Raw genomic sequence first — 23,030 nt, forward strand, 5'->3', positions numbered from 1 at the left:
TTGAACACTGGGGTCGATGAAATCGACTTACTCCCTCCCCAAAATTTCAAGCCTTGCGCCTTTAGTAGAAAGGATTATTATTATTATTATTATTATTATTATTATTATTATTATCATTATTATTATTAAGGTGGTGAGCTGGAAGAGTTATTAGAACATTGAGCAAAATGCTCAACATTTCTTACGTTTTAAGTTCAAATCCCCACCAAGGTCAACTTTGCCATTCCTCCTTTTAGGGGTTGATAAAAAATAAAGTACCAGTCAAAAATACTGGGGGGGGGGGGGCAATGCAAGTGGTTCGTGCCTTCTTCCACTTTTCAGGCTTTGTGCCTATATTAGAATAATTTTTATTGCCATAATTATACAGTCTACACTTATCTATTTATTTGTACATCCGTCTTTCTATAATCACATGGGTAGATTAGGTTATTGGAGCAATTGTTCTTACGTCTGGACATACTTTCTTAGGTGCAAAGTCGGCAGTAAAGTTAGAACAAGCAGAGTTATGTACCTTGTTCAAATGTTCACCATAATGGCAGTAGCAAGTTGTTCAGCGGCTGAACTTCACAGTCAACGTGCCTAACTCTAACAATGCTTGAAGCGCTAAGCTACTATAGTGTAATACTATAGCTACTATAGTGGCAGTCATGCTTTCCCGGGGACATTACCATATTTACTCGTATATAAGTTGTGCTATTTTATATTGGATTTTCACTGAAAAAACTGGGATGTGAGTTATATATGAGGCAAAGCTAAATCTGTGTTGCAGCTCTGGGTTTCCTATTTGTTGCTCTGTGTTTGTGATTGGTTAGAATTAACTATTTCCTTCTGTTTCCGGTTTGGCGTTTGTATAAAGCATGACAGTCGCTATTTCTCACTAAAGAGTTTTCCTTCCTTCGTTTTAGAACTCTCCCAGCACGTAGTTTTTTCACTCACGTCAACGCTGGCTGCTCAGCAAGTTCTCTCGATGAGCCAGCAGACTGAAAACAATCTCGCCTTCTTGGAGGCATTCTCACGCACACTACTAGTGCTACCGTCGCCTCCATGTTGTTTCGTTTGGCTGATCCAACTTTGAAATGGAGAAATATATATTTGCATGTAAGCCAATATCAAACACAGGGCTGCTACAACTATGAAGGGGAAAAGTTTTGGACCAAGATTTAACTCTAAAGTAGGGATGTGACTCATTTATGAGTGTCACTGATACATGAGTAAATATAGAAGTGATATAGAAGAGGGAAACTTCTACATGGACCCATTCTTTATTTTCAAAGTTCAACAACTATTGGAGTGACAATGAGTGCATCAACAATTTCTGGCATTTTGGATTTTGATCCATCCAATTGAAAAATATACAGCACTGTTTTTGGTTCAGTAGGTTTGGGGATCTTTTACTTTTTTAAAAATAATTTAGTCATAAGAAGGGCAATATCTATGACCTTTGCAAACCTTCTGGAGGCAAAGAATGTTTTTTTTTCAATGTGCATCCTGAACAACTGCAGTTGAAATAGCAAACCCCCTGTTTCATAGTTCCATAGTTAAAAGTTGTTATGCAATAATGCAAGAAACAAAAGCTCTCAGAAAAAAGATACGAAATATACTAAGTTTCTATGCTTGAAGAAATCTTTGAAGAAATTATCCAGATTAAATATTACTCCACCCTCATTTTATTGTAATTGCAGATCATTTTTGGTATTTTATTCACCCCTTTCACAAAAGCAACAAAACATAGCCATGGCTAGTTCATCAAGTAACTCACTCTGGCAACTTAACTCTAATGACTTTCTACTCTTGAACAACCCCGTGCTTCTGTGAACTGATATCAAACATCATAAGCTTGTGGCACATGAGCAGTTACAAGCCTTTGAGCACACTAGTATCACAGAGATTCAGAAATAATGACAGATTTTCAAAAATGCACAGAAATTGACATGCACACACACACATAATCAGTTCTGACATAGATTAACCCTTTAGCATTCAGATTATTCTGTCAAACATAATACTTAATCACATTGTTTTGAATTAATCATGCATCATCTTGTAGCTTTGAGATTCCAATAATGTGATTGTTCATTCTTAGAATAGGGTGGGTGAGAGAGGCTGGATCTGGCCAGTTTAAACATAAAAATAAGTAGAATGTTTGAGCTGGATATGGCCAGTTGAAATGCTTAAGGGTTAAGAAAGTATTTCTGATGTTTCTCCTGGTAACCCTCACGGTCTCAAGTGTCAACCACAGCCTGGTGAACTCAAACGTCCACTACATCAGTACAGCAGTTTCAAGTGTGCACTACACTATGCTCAACCAAGGAAATACCACTGATAAGATAGAGCTGCCAATTCTTTAGCTGAAAACGTACAGTCAGTGTATTTCTTTATCTACTAGACCAGTAATAAATACAAATACACTGTAGCTATATGAATAATGCACATATATATATATTTAAGTACTTTTATACAATATAACAATGCTCTAACAAGGAAATCAGACAAAGCAATTACCTTGTGAAGCACCATTATATAAATACAACATAACAAAATTATTGCAGTTTTGATGCATACCTTACCTGGGGAAAGCAGTTATACAAGCTATTCCTTCTCCGGTCTTTAATAGTTTGCGAATACTCTCACGCCTGAAAAAGGTAAAAATACAGATTTAAATTAACCAAATACAAAATGATATTCTGGAAATATATCATCATCATCATCATTTAACATCCACCTAGAAAACTGGTGTAGCATTCAATGCTTTATAGAACATACATGTGTTTCTTCAAATTACTGTCATAGAGTCAAAGATGAACTGAAGGCAAGGATTATGGCAGCATTCACCAACTTAAACAAGGAGACTATCCAGAAGAGTTTCAGGAAATTCAGGCCATGGTTGAAGCCAATGGTGATTTTATAGAATAAATTTACTCTTTAGTATTTCAAGATATGTTTATATAATTTTGGTAAATATATGTTAAAATTTTCATTTTTGTGTAATTTAGATGACAGTTTATTCACTGCACTCTGTATATACATGAGTAAGAACAAAAAGGGAATGGAAATAGCACTCAACATATCTAATTGATATTGTATTTATTGAGTAAGAAGTCGGCTTAGTTCCAGATGTTACTTACAGTTTCGTTGACATGAAAGTATGTCCATCTCTTTGGACACTCAGAAGCAAAATGGGGTAAAAAAAACACTGGGTTCTTTGTTACAGAGAGAATTTTATCCCTACTGGTCAGTTCTGGTCACGATGATGCAATGATAACTAGATGGCAGCAGATTATGAGTGAAAAATCCTCCATATGTTAAAGCAGGTGAGATATTACTTTCATTTAGTCATCAATGCAAGATGTTTGGCATACCAGCGACATCAGTGCTAAGTCATAGGATGGTGTAAAATGTTTCCTTTGGTCAGTTATGGTCATATGAATGTAGTGATCGCTCAGCAACAACAGATGATGGGTAAAGGATACTCCACTTGTTAAATCACGTTGGAGGTTACAAATGTCACTCAAAGAATGGCAGTGTGTGATGTTTGGCACACATGTGCCATGGTGTGTCTACTGGATCATTAAATTGTAAGAATGGAGGAGAGTAGTCTCTGTAAGGGCAGCATGCATAATACAACCCGGTCTGTGTCAGGATTATCAGGAAGTCAATGGCTTGCAATACATCAAAAATGCATGCCTTCTAAGAGAAGAATATGAAATATTGGTCTTTCGATTAATGGATACAGCAGGCTATTGAAGTATGTGCGCTCTTTTTAGGAGGCAGAGCTGGGAATTATGGGCTCTGGGTGAGTAAGGTCGGACTTTGTTGAGTATACTCCATCTGATGCTGAGTGAGCGGTTCCTGTGATCACACAGTCTCCAGATGAAAAGAGACAAGGATGTGGAGGCTTCCTTTTCACCCCATTTTTATTCCTGAATGTCTGAAGAGATGAATGTGCTTTCACATTCACGAAATTTCAAGTAACATGAGGAAGTTCTCGTTTGTTTACGTCTTTTTATTATTTATTACGGAAAAGGCCGATATTTAGGTAATCGTACTGAAAGATCGCCAGAGAGTGTGTGTGTGTGTGTGTGTTATAAAGCTGACGGAAAATACTTCAAGGAAGAGTTAGGTACACTAAACACAAACAGTAAATTATCACGTTTGTAATGGCGAGATTTGAAAATTTTCGATTGACTGGGATTATGAAAACAGAAAAGGAAAACCAAGGGAGATAACTCTAATGAGATCAAATTTTTTAGATAATATTAAAAAATGCAGATTGGGGTGGTTCTGGTCTTTAAAGCCAAATGGCGGAACAAACACGTGTTTTTGTCTAACTGGTTCGATAGTCTCAACTGGTCAAAGTTTTTCGACTCACCATGTTTGTATTTAATAAGTAGAATGCTCTCTTGAGTTTATTATCCCTCAGTCATACTGATGTTCATAATCAGCATCAATACATTCCCTGAGTGGAAATAAAGAAATTGTAATGACATTCATTATATATCGATCACTCTTCGTTTTGCTGAACGAAGAGGATTTTCTTCATGCTTTTTTGTTTCCTTCAGTGTTGACTTTAAAGACTTCATTCCAAACTTTATTGTCTATTTCCAAATATTTCAATGATCTGAATCATTTGGAGTTACCTCCCTTTGAATTTTTTTTTTTTTTTTTTTCTCCATTTAAATCAGTCATAGACAATCAGCGGCACACGGTTCTTTCTGAGTGTCACGCCAATCTACCTTGAAATTTTATTTATTTTTTTAGTAGTAGTGTGGCCCGGTTCTCCAAAAATGGTTGTCCATACCTGACTAAAACGCACCTTGAAGGAATTCTACTTGGAAAAGAATCAGTTGATCTTAGTTTTTCAAGTTAGTCTACATATGAGACCTATAAAGTTTTATTACAAACATAATATTGACAGCAAAGTTTAAATATAGAATAGTTACTGCTACGATTTCAAATCATATCCATACTATAAACATTTGCGCATGAACAAAGCAAGATACACAAATATTTTAAATTTAATCAGTCTGATATAACAGGCTCCACATCTAGGTAATTTAGCTGCAGAAATAACCAGCTGTAAAGTCTCTTATATGTAGGTATGTGTGTGTGTGTGTGTCTGTCTGTCTGTTTTTGTGTATTTCTGTCTTGACATTTTGTGATGGTTGTAAATGCACATCGTCATCCAATGTTGATGATGAAATGTGCCTCTGTTATTTCTCCCTGGAAAACTTCTTTGCTAAGCATCATTATCAAACTCTTACACTGAACAATATTGTTTGCATCATCACAATCCAGAGTGAAGTACACTGACAGACCAACTCAACCAGCAATTGTAACAGCTATTGTTAAGAACAAATAAATGTGTTCATAAACTGTAGGCTATTTTTTCAAATCCTGTTCTATGCTACAGATATTATTCTGATATAATTTAGCATAAAATAGGTTACAGGATGATAATTAGGGGCATTAAATAAGTATCTACATATAAAATACCTTAAATGCCATTCAAACTACAAAGATGCTTTAACCATTCAGATTACTCTGTCAGATGTAATGTCTATTTATCCACATTGTTTTGAATTAATCATGCATTGTTACGTAGCTTTGAGATTTCAATGCTGTATTTGTATATTTTTAGAATAACATCATAAAGAAGGTGTAAGCCATAGGATCTGGTCCACTTGAACAGAAAACAGATAGAAAATTTGGGCTGGATATGGCCGCCACCGCCACCACCACCACTAATAATAATAACAATAATGGTTTCAATAACAATGGGATGGGATAAGTCAATTACATAGATCCCCAGTACTCAACTGGTACTTATTTTATCAATCCTGAAAGGGTGTAAGGAAAAGTCAACCTTGGCAGAATTTGAACTCAGATTGTAAAAACAGGTGAAATGCTGCTAACGATTCTGCCAGCTCACTGCCCTAATAATAATAATAACAAGAGCACTCAGAGAGCGCAAACCTCCGCCAAGGCAACACCAACATCCTCTCAATGATTAGCCAGAGATGATTTTTAAACTGAGAATATCTGAAATAAACTTGGTTGCTCTAATAAACGAGAATACTAAAAATGAACCTGACCACTCTCAAAAATTAAGTACAAAAACAGGAAAAATAATCCAGAATCCTTGTCCAGGGCCAGATCGATACAAAAATGTAATCAGTTCGTGCCAGTTACAAGGTCAAACATCCCTGAAAGTTTCATCTGAATCCATCCAGTGGTTCTTGAGATATTTTGTCTATAAACAAACAAACAAACATGACTGAAAACAATAGCTTTGCCTTCGTTAAGGCAGAGGTAATAATGGTTTCAAATTTTGGCACAAGGCCAGCAGTTTTAGGAGCAGAAAATAAACTGATTACATCAGCTCCAGCATGACAGGTATTTTAGTTTATTAACATTCTTTAATGAACAATAATTTGGTTGCATGTTGATGTTCTCAATTAGAACTAATAAAAACTAACAAAGATTATCTCTTCTCATATCTCAGAGGATGATTGTGCTTTGGGGATTTTTTTTATTGTTTTTAATCAATTTGCTTAAAAGCATATTTATAATTTGCATGGTACTTCAGGTATTTCGTATTTACATGCACAACTGATAACCATAAATTGAGGTTGATAACCGATTTTTCAGTTAAATAGAACACAGTAAGATCTGTAGTAAAGACTAGGATTTGTAGTGGATTTGATTCACAGTTGAGAGGCTTCTTCTGATTCAGTTTAGTATTTATTCACACTCTATAGTATTAATAGTGGAGGTGCAATGGCCCAGTGGTTAGGGCAGTGGACTCGCGGTCATAAGATCGCGGTTTCGATTCCCAGACCGAGCGTTGTGAATGTTTATTGAGCGAAAACACCTAAAGCTCCACGAGGCTTCGGCAGGGGATGGTGGCAAACCCTGCTGTACTCTTTCACCACAACTTTCTCTCACTCTTTCTTCCTGTTTCTGTTGTGCCTGTAATTCAAAGGGTCAGCCTTGTCACACTGTGTCACGCTGAATATCTCCGAGAACTACGTTAAGGGTACATGTGTCTGTGGAGTGCTCAGCCACTTGCATGTTAATTTCACGAGCAGGCTGTTCCGTTGATTGGATCAACTGGAACCCTTGACGTTGTAAGCGACGGAGTGCCAACAAATAGTATTAGTAACATCCAAGATAACTGAGCAGTGTGGGTTGACTTTGAGTTTTGTATAGAATCAACAACTGATCAAAGCTGAAATTTTGTCTTGTAGTAAAGAGGAAGACCAATCTTCCAGAGTAATATTGGGGATATATATTTAAAACATCTAGAGCCTATGAAGTTACAATGAAGCTTGCTTTGCAATCACACAGTTTAAAGTTCATTCTTAGTGTGTGGTTCCTTGGGCAATCATCTACTATAGCCTCAGGCCTTGTGAGAGGAATTGGTTAATGGAAATTGAGGCATGTGCATGAGTATGTGTGTGTGAATGTTTTTCCTTGTCCTGAGTGAAAATGTCGACATTGTGTACATTCTCTAATAAGAACTGTCCTGCAGTTTCAATGGCTTCATTAGTTTACCATAGTAGAAAAAATTAAAGTTTTGGCAACAACAAGAGCACCTGGCTTAAAAAATCTGCCTCAACAAATTTTGACTAACCCATGCTAGCATGGAAAATCAGGTATAAAAACAGACAAACAGGCAGACAGATAGGTGGTCAATTAGCAGAGTTACTAGAGGATTAAATGGAATGTCTTCAAACTGAATGCAATGTATTTTGCAAATCTTTCATGGTCAAGCTTGCTTTTCAACTTTCTGGGTGTGACAAATTAAGTATCAGCTTAGGGTTGTGGGGCAAGAGGAAATGTTAGAGTGCTGAATGGGATGTCTTCCAGTGTTTGTACTAACTCTTTACATTCTGAGTTCAAATTCCACCACGATCTACTTGAATGACAGGCTTAATCCATTGCTTGATTTAACACTACTACATGGAAGTAGGCATGGCTCTCTACCTTATATCATACACTGCAATACTGTAATCTGACAGGAAATACTTCAAAAAGCTGAGAAATGAATGGAATCCATTCATGTTTATAAGGAGAAAATTATGACTTTTTCCTCACCAAGTACCACTCTTATGTAACTGATTTCTAATGAACAGACTACCCATATGTTGCAACTGATTTTTAATATAATCATAATTTGAAAAGGCTTAGTAAAAGCCTTTTCAAATTTTCTAATGTCATATAAGTGCTGCATTGGTGCTGACTAACTGAAAACTCAGGGGATAATTCATTTTATAGGGAGGTTTTAACTGAGATTATATAATTTAGTATCAGACACATTAGGATTAAAAGAGTTAAACAAAACCAATCTATTTAGATTAAGAATACATACTGTTTTATCAATACTGTAATGTTGAGAATAGGTACATTACTCAGGTACAACAGAGAGGAATTTGATTTATGTTGTTTAAGTAGTAACTGGATTTAGAGAAGGGGGGGATGAGAGAGAGAGTACACACATAAGCAAATATAAGAAATAGGTTGTACTTTCGTAGTTGAGATATTTGATGACTTTACAGCACAAAACTTAAACTATATCAGTGATTACTTCCCCTTTAAGATTTTCAAGTTTTCAGCTCCATGCCTGTCCTGATTGAGTAGATCTATAATCAAAGGCATTCCAGTCATGACCAAAATTCAGATGCTATTTATAGCTGGTCACATGACTGAGTAGAAACTCATTCATTGGCTCACGAAAAGTGGAATAATGTTACACATTCCTGAATTAGTTCTGCAACAGTTGAATGTTTTTCATTCAACCATGGTGTCAGCAGGACAAAAGCCAGAAATTTGTGAGAAAGAAATAAGTCATTGACCCAGATGTTTGAGTAGTACTCGTTTTTATTGATTCTGGAAGGATGAAAGCAAAGTTGGCCTCAGCAGAATTTGGGTTCAGAATATGAAAATCTAAAACTGCAAGGCATTTTATCTGACATTCTAATGTTTTTGCTAGAAATATTTTTAAGAGAAGGAGATTAATCAATTACATGATGATGATGATGATGAGGATGATATCAAATGTCAGTGCTCAACTGGTATTTATTTTATCAGTCCCTACAGGGTGAATGGCAAAGTCAACCTCAGAAGAATTTAAACTCATAATGTAAAGTGCTGGAAGAAATGCCACTAAGCATTTTGTTCAACATGTGAATGATTCGGCCACCTTGCTATCTTAGCAGCCACAGCAGCAAAACAAATTGAGAGCCCAAAACTCTAAGAGAAAGCATTTTACCTTAGCTTCATGTTTGCCTCAACTAAATTTAAGTGAGCCATAAGACATCCAAAGGGACTTCCTGGTGTTCCTTCCAACATGTATTGTGCATATTCGGGGTGCCACAAGATCTGTGCATTTCTGTTGAATAAAACATACAGTATATGTATTAATAGAAATAAACAGTTATATCATCGAAATCACTAAGCTGTGAAATACTGCATGATTAATTCAAAACAATTTGAATTAAAAAAATCATTACATTTGACAGAGTAATATGAGTGCTAAAGGGTTAATTCTAGATAGCTTTAGTTCAATGGGCAGAAGATAGCAGATCAATTAGGGAATATCATCTGTGACAAAATGGCTTTCTATTCTTAAGCTGTTACAGATCACTGAAACTAAGGAAGGATTCACTGTTAGTTAAAATGGTGGTTCTCAAACTAACCAAAATACTATTTCAAGACTGGACACATGATAAATGACATAGCTGCCTGGAAAAAATAACAGAATTAAAAAAAAAGGCATAAGAACATATTACAAGTACAACTTAATTTAAACATTTCCGTACATGAACATGTCTGTACGGAAATGTTTATGTATACATATGTGTATGTATGTATGTATGTATGTGTGGGTGTGTATGTATATGTGTCCTCCTCATGTGTAATAATAATAATTGATTCATTTGTGTGCATGCATGGACATTTGTGTATGTACATCTAAATGTACATATATGTATTTATGTTTATTTATGTATATCTATGTATATGTTAAAGTATGCATATATATGTGGGTTTTTACGGTTTTTATATTTTTAGATCTTTATATTTCTACTTAACCTTATGAACTTTATAAAATCTCTGAAGAGGCCTAGAGAATCATCCATGTACCTCTATTTCATCTATTGATTACTTCAGTCTACTGGAGTGATAAAGATAGAATGAAGCATGTCACCTCTAGACTGAAACAGCTGTAAGACATTATCCCATTTTCTGTCACTATATGTCATTTTTTTAATTACTGATATGACATAATATGTCACATGTGTTTGTATATTGTTATTATTGTCCTCTTAGTAAACAAATAAACAAGTAAACTGACACAATACAATGTCAGCAAGTTGATGAATACCACTTATTCCCCTCCATTTTCTTATTGCTTTATAAATGGTAAAATATCTTTTTACCCGCACCCATTTACTACACTTAATAATTGCCATACAATGAAAAAACAAAATTTAAAGGTCAAAATCCCTAGTGCGTACTATATAAGAGGTTAAAAATGAAAAATATTTTCTAAGCAACGTCCGAGTCTTTATTTGCTGTCCGGCAATGTTTATTCAGACGCATTTTGTGATGTTGGGCTTGTGACTGATAGTGATAAATATGTAGAGGCAATTTACTTAATATTTATTTCTCACTGATGTTATTACTGTTATTTCTATATTTTCTGCAAAGTGCACAAAAAAGCTACACGTTTGCATTATGTTATATATACAATAATATTAAAGGACGTTACCATATATACGTTTACAAACCAAGGTCGTTATATCGACCTCCTTGACTCAAGTTAGAGAAGGGGTGCGTATTATACACAAGGTTTAGATTTTTCAGAGGTACAGCCCCCTAAAAATCCCCTGCGTATTATATTCAAGAGCCAACTATACTCGAGGAGTTACGGTGTGTATATATATATATATGTGTCTGTGTGTGTGTGTGTGTGTGTGTGTATATATATATATACACACACACACACATACACACAGACACACACACACACACACACATATATATACACTTTATTTAAAAGCAGCAGAAATATAACAAAAAGCTGTTACTCAGAGTTTCACGTTCCCGTTCATCGGACAAAAACTGTCTGATGAACGGGAATGTGAAACTCTGAGTAACAGCTTTTTGTTATATTTTTGCTGCTTTTAAATGAAGCATATTACTCTACCTCCGGTATTTGAGTACTCTTTTTTCCACCTTGTTTCACATTTATGTGCTTACTCCGGTATATATATATATATATATATAGTGATGCATGAGTTTGTGGTGTTATTCTGTAAGTGGGTCTTTATTTAGATAGCCACCCCACAAACACCTCCCAAACAACCAAATAAAGTCTAAATAAACTAAAACTATTTACAGTTACAGCCTGTATATAAAGGAGACATACTTCTCCTCGTTGTTGTCCTCTTCCTCCTCCTACTACCACCACCACCACCACTACAGCTACTGTTACCTCCATTATTGCTATCTCATTACTGTCATAATAATCACCACATCACAACCATCATTATCATCACAATGAGTACCACTACCACTACCACCATCACTACCACCATCACTACCACTATCACCATTACCACTCTTAAGCACTACTACTACTACCACCACCACCACCACCACCACCACAACCATTAGCACTACCACCATCACTGCTGCTACTCCTACTACTACTACTGCTACTATCATCTCCACCATTTCTAAAAGTGACATGTACTAGTAGCCAATTACAACATTGACTGCGCAATCACAACTTTACAGTGCACCGAGTTGCTAACAACAGCAGAGGTCTTTAATTCTGAACAGCAATGACAGCTGTTCCATGTTGGACAGCAGAACTTTTAAATTTAGAACAATGTCATAACTTTAAAGAAATAAATAAATGTTAATTAGGCCAACAAAATGGATTTGGACGATTGCCATGGCAAAATAGTATAAATGGATGGCTCAGTAGATGGATTTTACAGAATATGAAAATAGTCTCCCTTTCTCTTTCTCTCTCTCCCTCCCTCTTTCTCTTGCTTACTGAGAGAAGTAGGTAATTATGCTAGAGTGGATATGACACAGACTGTGACTTCGATGACGTAGAGCGAAGTGCAGAGTGAACAGAGCTCGGTCATCATTGTTATCATCATTATTATTTAACATCTGTTTTCCCTGCTAGCATGGGTTGGATGGCTTGGAAGGGGCTGGCAAGCTGGAGAACTCCACTAGGCTCCAACTGTCTGTTTTGATATGGTTTCTATGACTGAATGCCCTTCCTAATGCCAACCACTTTACAAAGTATGCTGGGTGCTTAATACAAGGCACCAGCACTGGTGCTTTTCACATGGTACCTGCACAGGTGCTTTTTACATACCATACAACTGTATGTATGTGTGTGTGTGTGTGTGTGTATGTATGTATCTATGTATGTATGTATGCATGTATGTATGTATGTATGTATGTATGTATGTATGTATGTATGTATGTATGTATGTATAGGAGTGACAAACAGAGTGGAACTACACCCGAGGACTGACAGAGTGATCGGAAATTATATGGTTACTGTATGGTTAAAGGCACAGGTATAGCTGTGTGGTTAAGCAGTTCATTTCACAACTATATGGTTTCAAGTTCAGGCCATTGCACAGCACCTTGGACAAGTATTTTCAACTATGGCTCTGGGCCAACCAATACCAATTTAAGTGAATTCGATACATGAAACTGTACAAAGCCTGTTATGTGTTTATGTTCGTGGGAGTGTGTGCATGTCTATGTAAGCGGTTGCATTCTACACTTCTCTTAAAATTTGCTTGTTACAGACAGTGAGATTGTTTGCGTTTCCCTGTCAACAAACTGCCTGACAGCTCTGCACTTTGGGAAGAAAAGTGGATTGGAATAAAATTCCCTCACTTGACAAACAAGCAAGGGTTAACAACAAGAGAATCCCACTGTAAAAACAATGCCTCAGTAATGTAATCAACCAGAGCTAACATCAAGCTACACAACAACAGTTGTTTGTCTAATCATGTCTAGATTATGTATCAGTACAACTACCCTACTCAAATAAAGGACAACAATGTATACGATCTCTATGAATAGCTTAAAAAATAATGTTTTTATTATTTTTGTTTTGAGAATACCAATTGAAGAAAATAAAGTCAAATACTATACTGAACCATGAAAGACTATGTTTTTGTTTAGTAAACTAATGAATAACAATCTTGCTTGTTTAATGTGTTCAACCATCAAATATTAGGTTTATAATTTCTAGCTTTGTTTATAAAAACACCCACGATAAAAGATACAATTGCATTAATACATACAACAGTTAAGCTAATGAATCTAATGAAGCAGCCTTTACATAGTCACTCAACCTGCTAGAAATAGCAGTAAAGTCTCTCAAAAAAAGAACTTGTAAAATGCTATCCTAAATGCAGTGTGAACTAAAAATAAGATAAGATAGTCATAATTGGAATGTGTCTGGTTGTTGTCAGCTGGATCAGGACTGATGTGGGTCTAAACAACAATTGAAGAGTTGGTGAACCACAAACTACACAGATATAACTCTCACCTCAACCTTGTCTGCTTGAGACAGCATGGGAAAAGAATGGTAAATATTTCAAAGGTCCAGACTTACTCTTTTGATTCAAGTTTTTGTTTCTGAAGAGATGAAAGTAACTCTGTAGAGATTAACAGTAATTGGACCACTTCCTTTTCATGATCAAACCGTATTAACATGTACTCCACCTAAAAGGCAAAAAAATAAATAAATAAAATAAAATAAATTTTTTTTTAAAATAAACATTATATGTATGCTTCATTCTTGTATCTGGGGAGGGTCTTAATGCCAATAATAATAAACACAGACACTGGTTGGCCTTAGGAAGGACATCCAGCCATAGAAACCATGCCAAATCAGACTGGAGCCTGTTGCAGCTCTCTAGCTTAGCAGCTCTCTAGCTTAGCAGCTCTGGTCATACAGACCACCTAACCCATGCCAGCATGGAAAACGGATGTTAAACTATGATAATGATGATAATGACCAATTCAATTTCATTCCTTTGTTGTTAGTCAACTGGTTAGTTACCTAACGAACTAATTAATTGATGGGTTCTTAATTTGTTGGTTAAACAATCAGTGAGTTGTTTGCCAAAGTCCTTTCATCGTCATTCGCTACATCTTCAATGACAAGCCCTTTCTCGTCAAGGTCTTTTCTGAGTTTGTCTGAGAATTAGTCTACGTCTGTGTACATGTAAGGGTGTGGTCATATACGACAAGACAAGTGAAAGGAGAGGGTAAAGGAATTTCACTTCAGTTCTCTTGTCAACTGACCGCACTTCTACATTCCTACATGTACCTAAACATAAGATTAACTCTCAGACAAGCCCTGGAAGGGGGGGGGGGACAGACAGACAGAGACAGACAGACAGACAGACAGGCAGGCAGGCAGACAGACAGAGCATGTCACTGGTGCAAACAGAGATGAAAGGACTTTGACAAACAACCGATTGATTGTTTAACCAACAAATTAAATAAACAATCGATTAGTAAGTTGATTACATAAAGTACAATTGACTAACAGTAAAGGAGTGAAGTTGAATCAGTGAGTGCATGTGTGTTTATTACTATTGACATAAAAACTCATCCAAGATACAATAAGATTATATGTGAGATTTTATTGCAAAAAAAAAAAAGAACTATACATAATACATATACATTATCTATCAATGAAGTTACACTTGATAATTACAGAATATGTCAAATCAAAAGAGGACAAAACAAAAGTTGATAATATCAGAAGTTAAATATGTTCTGAAATGAAATATATTTAATAGTGTACCTCATTTTTATTTTATAGGTACAGGTGTGGCTGTGAGATCCCACTGCATGGTATCATGGACAAGTGTCTTCTACTATAGCCCCAGCACAATCAAAGCTTTGTGAAAGGATTTGGGGAACAGAAACTGAAAGATGCTCATCATATATATATATATTTGTTTACTTGTGGGTGAACTTTATTTGTGGGTTAACAAAGCAACCAATGGTTTCATGTGCAGAGATCTTCACAGTTATCCAAGCATACCACATGGAAGTATTAGAACTTGTTTCCATTTTGGACAATATTCGGGATATCCACTCTTCTCTTTGTGGTTCTACAAATGGGGAGGACTGTTTTTAGTATATCTGCTACATTCTCCGTACGTGTTTACATATAGTGAGAGATGCATGGCTTTGGAGAGTTTTAACTCTTCTTTCTACCAAACAGGTGCATATTGTACCCTGACTTTTAACAATAAATAATATATATTTTTGCTTATTTTGGTTATCTTTGCTGGCCACTTAATCATTAATTTTTTAAAGGTAATGATAACTTATTTGAACTTGGTATATATATGTAACATATGGTATAATTATAAACAGGGCAAATTTTTAGCCATTTCTCCGCAGACTGAAAAAATTATGAACAACCTTAATCGAGGCACCAGAGGCATCTACATCATTCTGGTAGTCTCCAGAGAAACAAGCAGTCAAACTGTTTATATACTCAACAAATGCAGCAGTTACTCTATGAAGGAGTCCCTAATTTGCATACCGAAAGTGTTGAACACTCTATAAATACCAGCAGCCTGTCAACGGAGGTCTTAGTCTACACAGTTTCAAAGTATGATATAATAAATATATAACATATGGTATAATCATAAACAGAGCAAATTTTTAGCCATTTCTCTGCAAACTGAAAATGTGTGTGTGTGTGTGTGTGTGTGTGTGTATAGAACTAACCTGTCCTACAATGGTCTAACCCCAGCTTATGTTTCCTGTTAGTGGGTGTGAACAATCCAAAGCTTTGCAAATTCTGCTTTGTAATGATAGGAAGAGCTGGCATCAAAAGGGTAAAAGCAACATTGCTGTGAATGCATTCACATTGCCCTGCACTGGCTGCCATCCCTCTTGATACAATAATCTCACAGTCCTTCATATGCTAGTGTTATTGGCCAGCAGGTAGTTGTCCAGGTGTCACACATGTTTGGGATAATAGATATCATCATCACCATCATCATTTAACATTCATGGGTATGTATATGTTATAATCTTTAAAATTTTGGATTATTATAACGCCCACTTTGGTATACAGTATACTTAATAAAACCAATAAAGACACAATTATCTCTGACTGCCTAATATGTACTCTTGTACTTCACGTACTTCTCTTATAGTGACTAAGTTATTCCACTCATCATGTGGGACGGGTGTACCATTATTACTAACTTCCTACAACATCTCCCCTTTCAAGTTTTTCTTTGGAAGTGTCATTTTATTTAGCAATATTTTTTTTATTCACCCCCACCCCTCTTTTTGGGTTTTTCTTTCATACAATTTAATATTTTTTGCACTTGGCATCTATGTTCAGGAACTCTATGTTTTCTTTTCCTCTCACTTGTAACACCTGGGTTCAATCATCTGCAGTGGCATTGGTACTTGGAACGTATTGTACAACCATTCCATTAGTTCCTCCAATTTCTTTGGTTCGTTTTCCACAAATCTATTTTACAGTTGGTTCCTGTGTCTCTTTTGTATGCCTTTTCTATTTTTTACCCAATACATCATTTGGTAATTACATGCATTTGGTAATTACACCATCTTTCCAACTCTGCTTTCCATTCTTCTATGCCCTCATATATACCTTTTCACCAACTTTAAAGAATCTAGCTATGTCTTCCCAGGCACTTTTTCTTTTCTTGCCAGGGAGCAATTTATGAAAGACTGATTTTACTTTCCTTGCAAACATCAGCTCCACTGGTGAGTGACCTGCTGGTGTATTCAGATTTGGTGTCACACAGTACACTTTTAAAAACTGTTGTAGAGCTACCTCACCCATGACTTCCTTATTCGATTTTCTAAGGACTCTTTTGAAGGTATCAACAAAGCATTCTGCCTGTCCATTAGATCTGGGATGGTGTTCAGCCAAAGATTCCTTACATCATACTTTAAAAAAAGGACATACTGAATAGCTTAGTCCTAGATACACTAAGTCTAAAAAGAAAAAAACAAAAACAAACTGATGGTAGCAGCTAGAATGCCTTTGAGCATAAGTCTCTTTAATCAAGACTAAACCTGAGTTTAAACCAAGGCTGTGGAGTCAGATTCATGGAATCGGAGTCAGAAACAATTAAGGGGTAGCTAGAGTCGGAGTTGGTAAAACTATACTGATTCCAACTCCAACTCACAATATCTTTATTCTTTAATATAAACCAATTATAACATATAGGTCTACTCAAAGTACAAGCGTATGCACGTGCTTTATGAGATATGTAGACCACAATCACTTGATTATATAAAGAGGAGTCGAAGGTGCCAATAGTAGAGGAGTCGGAGTTAGAGTCAAAACTTTTTGCTTCAACTCCACAGCTCTGGGTTAAACAACTTCAATATTCACTTGCCAGCAGTCCACACCACTAATAGTCTTATTATTGGTAGAGTGCCAGACTAAATGAGCTGCAGTATTTCGTTTGTCTACATTCCGAGTTCAAGTTTTCTTTCCATCCCTTCAGTCATGTAATAGGTCAATATCATCAACTCTTCTCCTTCTAAAACATTTGTAGCTTGGTACTATGATAACATCATCACCTGCTTTGGCTTTGCTTACAATTGCCAATCACAGTGTTTCACTAACTGTCTACATTTTCATTGATTTCAGACCTACCATCACAGTTACATCGACTGCCTTTAAACACACAATATCTTTTACTGTCGATTTGCATCTTTCATTTTTATCACGCCTAAGTCATATTAACAATCCATTTACCCACTTCCATTGTTTCTTTTAACAAATACATTTCTTATCTTGAGAATTGAATTTTAACTTTTACATTCATGGTACTTTACTTGCAGTTGTCATGTGAGAAATATAATCTTAGTGGTGCTATATATTATTCTGATACAAAACCAAACTGCATTTACTCCTTATGCTAACTACCCTAGCTCCCTACTACTTCTCTTTGGCATACCCTCATCTAAAATCTTACCTATCACCATCCACACAAAGAAGAGTGAGACTAGTCAGTAACCTAACAAACAGACAAATTTCTTCCCTTTTTTTTTACCTGCCTGGGAAGCCTTTAGCAGGCTCATACGCATTGTTCATCCTTCTCCAATTTAGCTACAATTACAAAAATTTTATTGATGCAAGGTCAGCTATGGCTGTGTGGTTAAAACACTCATTTTGCAATCACATGGTTTCAGGTTCACTTCCTCTATGTGGCACCAGGCCTAGACCAAGCAATGCCTTGTGAGTGAATTTGGTAGATGGAAAATGTGTGAAGCCTGTTGTGTGTGTGTCACCACTGTTTGACAACTGGTATTAGTTTGTCTACATCTCCATAACTAGATGGTTCAGCAAAAAAAAAAACACCAATAAAATAAGTATTAGACTTACAAAAATATGTACTAAAATCATGGCTGCAGTCCAATGACTGAAACGAGTAAATGGTAAATGATAAGGAGAGCTTTGTGGCTTCAAAAGTCACAAAGATGGTGGATGGAGGACATTAGAGACACACACAGTGTGTGCATATGTGTGTGAGTGAGAGAGAGAGAGCAAATGAGAGAGAGAGAGAGAGAGAGAGAGAGAGAGAAAGAGAGAGAAAGAGAGAGAATTCAATATCTTTACTGCAGAAGAGCAGTATTAACATTTACTTTTCTTGTGACTATATTACCAATGAAATATACTGTCTATGTTTTTCAATAAAACAAACTCGGAATTCCAAGGGATGTAATAAAATAATGCATTGCTTCATTATTAATCTGGTATTTGGAATGTAACTTAACAGATACGTTCTTTCATAAAATTCTGGTGGAAGGTTTTAAATCACGATATAAACATTTTAAAACAAACAATTTTGTAATAAAGCGCCAGGGGTGGTCTTAAAAGAGTCAAAGAATAAAATAAAAGACACACCCACAGTGTTTGTTACACACACCTAAAATTTTGTGCTACTTTTTTCCTTTATTCTTGACCACACAGCAAGCCAAGTGAGTTAAGTAATTGTTTCATAAAACAGATAACCAGTATGATGTAAGTAGTTCAAAATACTCCTGGTGGCAGTATAGGTGCGAGGGTGGAGGGTGGGCGAGGGTGGAGGGTGGGCGAGGGTGGAGGGTGGGCGAGGGTGGAGGGTGGGCGAGGGTGGAGGGTGGGCGAGGGTGGAGGGTGGGCGAGGGTGGAGGGTGGGCGAGAGAGGAAAATAGGTTATTTGGCAAAATACTAAATGAGAAGGAAAGAAAGGAGTGGTGTCATTTAGTAGCTGTGTATAACAATTAAAGTGTGGAAAATTGTGTTGAGACAACCTACCACACCAGTCATGGTCACTACTATGTAACAAGCCAATGTGAGAGCCTCTAAGTGGTCATTCAATCTGCTAAACATAGCAGCCACATCTCCCACAAATCACATCATACAATCTTAAACACAGGATCATCATCATCATCATCATCATCATCATCATCGTAACCCTGGGTTCGTGAGCACAGGAAAAGGAAAATGAGGTGGTTTTATGACTGGAAGGTTTTCGGTTAGAGCTCTGTTCAATCAGCAACTGACCCAGAGCCAAACAACAAATACTACTACTACTACTACTACTACTACTACTACTACTACTACTACTACTACTACCACAAGAAACAGCAAAGCACAAATATTTTTTTTATCTTAAATAATAATAATAATAATAATAATCTTTTATCTTTTACTTATTTCAGTCATTAGACTGTGGCCATGCTGGGGCACCACCTTGAAGAATTTTAGTTAAATAAATCAACTTGTCATTTTTTAAGCCTGGTACTTATTCTATTGGTCTCTTTAGCTGAACTGCTAAGTTACAGGGGTGTAAACCAAATACAGACACAAAGATGCATATACATGTAATGGGCTGCTTTCAGTTTCTGTGTGCCAAATCCACTCACAAGGTTTTGGCAATCCTGAGGCTATAGTAGAAGACACTTGTTCAAGGTGCCACGCAGTGAAACTGAACCCAGAACCATGTGGTTGGGAAGCTAACTTCTTACCACACAGCCAGGCCTGCATCTATAATAATAATAATAATAATAATAATAATAATCCTTTCTACTACAGGCACGAGGCCTGAAATTTGGGGGGGAGAGAGACAGTTGATTACATTGACCCCAGTTTTTCACTGGTACTTTATCGACCCTGTAAGGATGAAAAGTAATGTTGACCTCAGCAGAATTTGAACTCAGAACATAGCAACACGCATTTCATCCAGTGTGCTAACAATTCTGCCAGCTCACTGCCTTAATAATAATAATAGTAATAATAATAATAATAATAATGAAATGGAAAAACTTTCAAAATACAAAGACCTGGAAATAGAGATAACTCGAATGTGGAATCTAAAAACAGAAACAATTCCTATCATAGTAGGTGCCTTAGGTATAATAAAAAAATATTCAGACAAATACATAACAAAAACACCAGGACTTACAAATATATATAACATACAGAAAATTGCACTACTGGGTACTGCACACATTCTACGCAAAACACTTTCAATACAGTAAACATAAGAGCACCACAGCAAACCACAGCACATACCCAAGGCGCACAGAGCTGCGCTCGGTAGTGAAGTGAAAGCACGTTATAAAAATAAAACTACTGAATAATAATAATAATAATAATCCTTTCTATTAGAAGCACAAGGCTTCAAATTTGGGGGAAGGGATTAAGTTGATTTCAGTGACTCCAGTGCATAACTGGTACTAATTTTATTGACCCCAAAAAGGATGAAAGGCAAAGTTGACCTTGGTGGAATTTGAACTCAGAACGTTACTACAAATGAAATACTGCTAAGAATTTCCTCAAGCGTGCTAACGACCACATTTTCTCAGCTACAATTATCTGATTAATCAGGTTCTTCAAGTCAAGTCTTTCTATCCCATTCTTCTTGAATTTTCATATTACAGGTTTCTTAACTAAACAAATTTTTTTTTCCCTTATCTCTCACAGTAAAGCCTCTCTTACTCTCCCCTGCACGCGCGCACACACACACACACACACACACACACACACACACACACACACACACACACACACACACACACACGTGTGCCTCCCTCCCATGAAAAACTTCCAACACATTCACACACCCCAATACATAGATTTATTTCTTCCTTTACACACATACATACAACCCATTTTCATCTACTAACCTATTAACAAGGTTGTGATTTTCCACCCAACAGCAGACATCCTCTGACGTAATAAAATTATATCAGGAATGAAATGAAAAACAACACAAATAAGATAAGATAATGAGAAGAATTTATGCAATGAAGAAAGCAGAATATTTGATCCTCCTCAGAAAGAGCAGCTAAAGTTCTCCTCTTCAGGGTTATGGTATATAATTCAAAGAATTACTTCCAGGGCCCCTGGACTGGCTCTTGTGCGGGTGGCACATAAGATGCACCATTTCGAGCGTGGCCGTTGCCAGTACCGCCTGACTGGCCTTCGTGCGGGTGACACGTAAAAGCACCCACTACACTCTCTGAGTGGTTGGCGTTAGGAAGGGCATCCAGCTGTAGAAACTCTGCCAAATTAGATTGGAGCCTGGTGTTGCCATCCGGTTTCACCAGTCCTCAGTCAAATCGTCCAACCCATGCTAGCATGGAAAGCGGACGTTAAACGACGACGATGATGATGATGACTATACAAACTTAAGAATTCACATAATCATCATCATCATCATCATCATCGTCAGTTTAAGTTTATTCTTTTACTTGTTTTAGTCATTAGACTGCGGCCATGCTGGAGTGCCACCTTTAGTTGAAGAAATCGACCCCAGGACTTATTCCTTGTAAGCCTATTCTATCAGTCTCTTTTGCTGGACTCCTAAGTTACAGGACATAAACACACCAACATCGGTTGTCAAACGATAGTGGGGGGATAAATACAGACACACAAACACACACACACACACATGATGGGTTTCTTTCAGTTTCCGTCTACCAAACCCACTCACAAAGCTTTGGTTGGCCTAAGGCTATAATAGAAGACACTTACCCAAGATGCCAGAGAGTAGGACTGAACCTGGAATCATGTGGTTGAGAAGCAAGCTTCTTATCACACAGCCACGTCCACTTTTTGATACTCACATGGATCGGACAGAATTTTAATGAGATGAATTTTTCCATAGCTGGATGCCCTTCCTGTCAACAGCCCCCTCCTGTTTCCAGATAAACTAATATTTCCCTATGGTAAGGCATGTTTTCATGGAAGATTGGAAGCAAAGGACACCGCTGGTATGATGGTGAAACTCATTTACAACTATAGCATTATGTCAAGGCAAGGGGACAGAAAAACACACACAAAGGGCTTCTCTCACCTTCCGTCCATGAAATCTCCTCACAAAGCTTTGGTCAGCCTGGGGCTACAAGTAGAAGACAATTGCTCAAGGTGCCACACATTCATCATCGTTTAACGTCTGTTCTCCATGCTGGCATGAGTTAGACAGTTTGACTGGAACTGGTAAGCCGGAGAGCTGCACCAGGCTCCCATTGTTTGTTTTGGCTTTAGTTTCTACTACCATTACAATATCAAGATAAGAAGACACAAACATACACACTCACACACATATACATACATACATGTGTACACACAAAGACACACACACACACACACACACATATGTTAAATAAAATGAGACAACAAAGCCAAGGCTGTGTGGAATTTATAGGACATTTATGAAGAGAAAGATAGTCTTACAGCTGTTTCTGGGATATTGTTGAAACTGCATAAGAATGACTAAAAATTACTCTCCAGAGGAAGGAAATTCTTCAACCAGATTAGATCCTGACCTTCAATGAAGTTCAAATGCAATGCATATTAAAGAATATGTGATGGTGTTGCATCTATACAGCCAAAAGACAATTTCTTGATTGACAAAGATTCAATCACCGACACCTTGTAACTTCAGGAATTCATATGCACTTTC

General features: G+C 36.7%; 1 protein-coding gene across 3 annotated transcripts in view; it reads right to left on the reverse strand.

The window, feature by feature from the left end:
• LOC106880152 (glutamate--cysteine ligase catalytic subunit) overlaps positions 1 to 23,030 on the reverse strand; it is an 83,233-nt gene that overhangs the window by 31,292 nt on the left and 28,911 nt on the right. For all 3 annotated transcript variants that reach the window (XM_089351523.1, XM_089351524.1, XM_089351522.1), the window contains exons 2-4: positions 13,664 to 13,773; positions 9,272 to 9,391; positions 2,568 to 2,633 (exon numbers count right to left, since the gene is read on the reverse strand). In XM_089351523.1, the coding sequence (XP_089207649.1) occupies positions 2,568 to 2,633; positions 9,272 to 9,391; positions 13,664 to 13,764 (287 nt within the window). In that variant the 5' untranslated portion in view covers positions 13,765 to 13,773. The remainder of the gene's footprint in view (positions 1 to 2,567; positions 2,634 to 9,271; positions 9,392 to 13,663; positions 13,774 to 23,030) is intronic.

This window comes from Octopus bimaculoides, chromosome 4 (assembly GCF_046866305.1).
Source record: "Octopus bimaculoides isolate indiv1 chromosome 4, ASM4686630v1, whole genome shotgun sequence".
Lineage (NCBI taxonomy): Eukaryota > Metazoa > Mollusca > Cephalopoda > Octopoda > Octopodidae > Octopus > Octopus bimaculoides.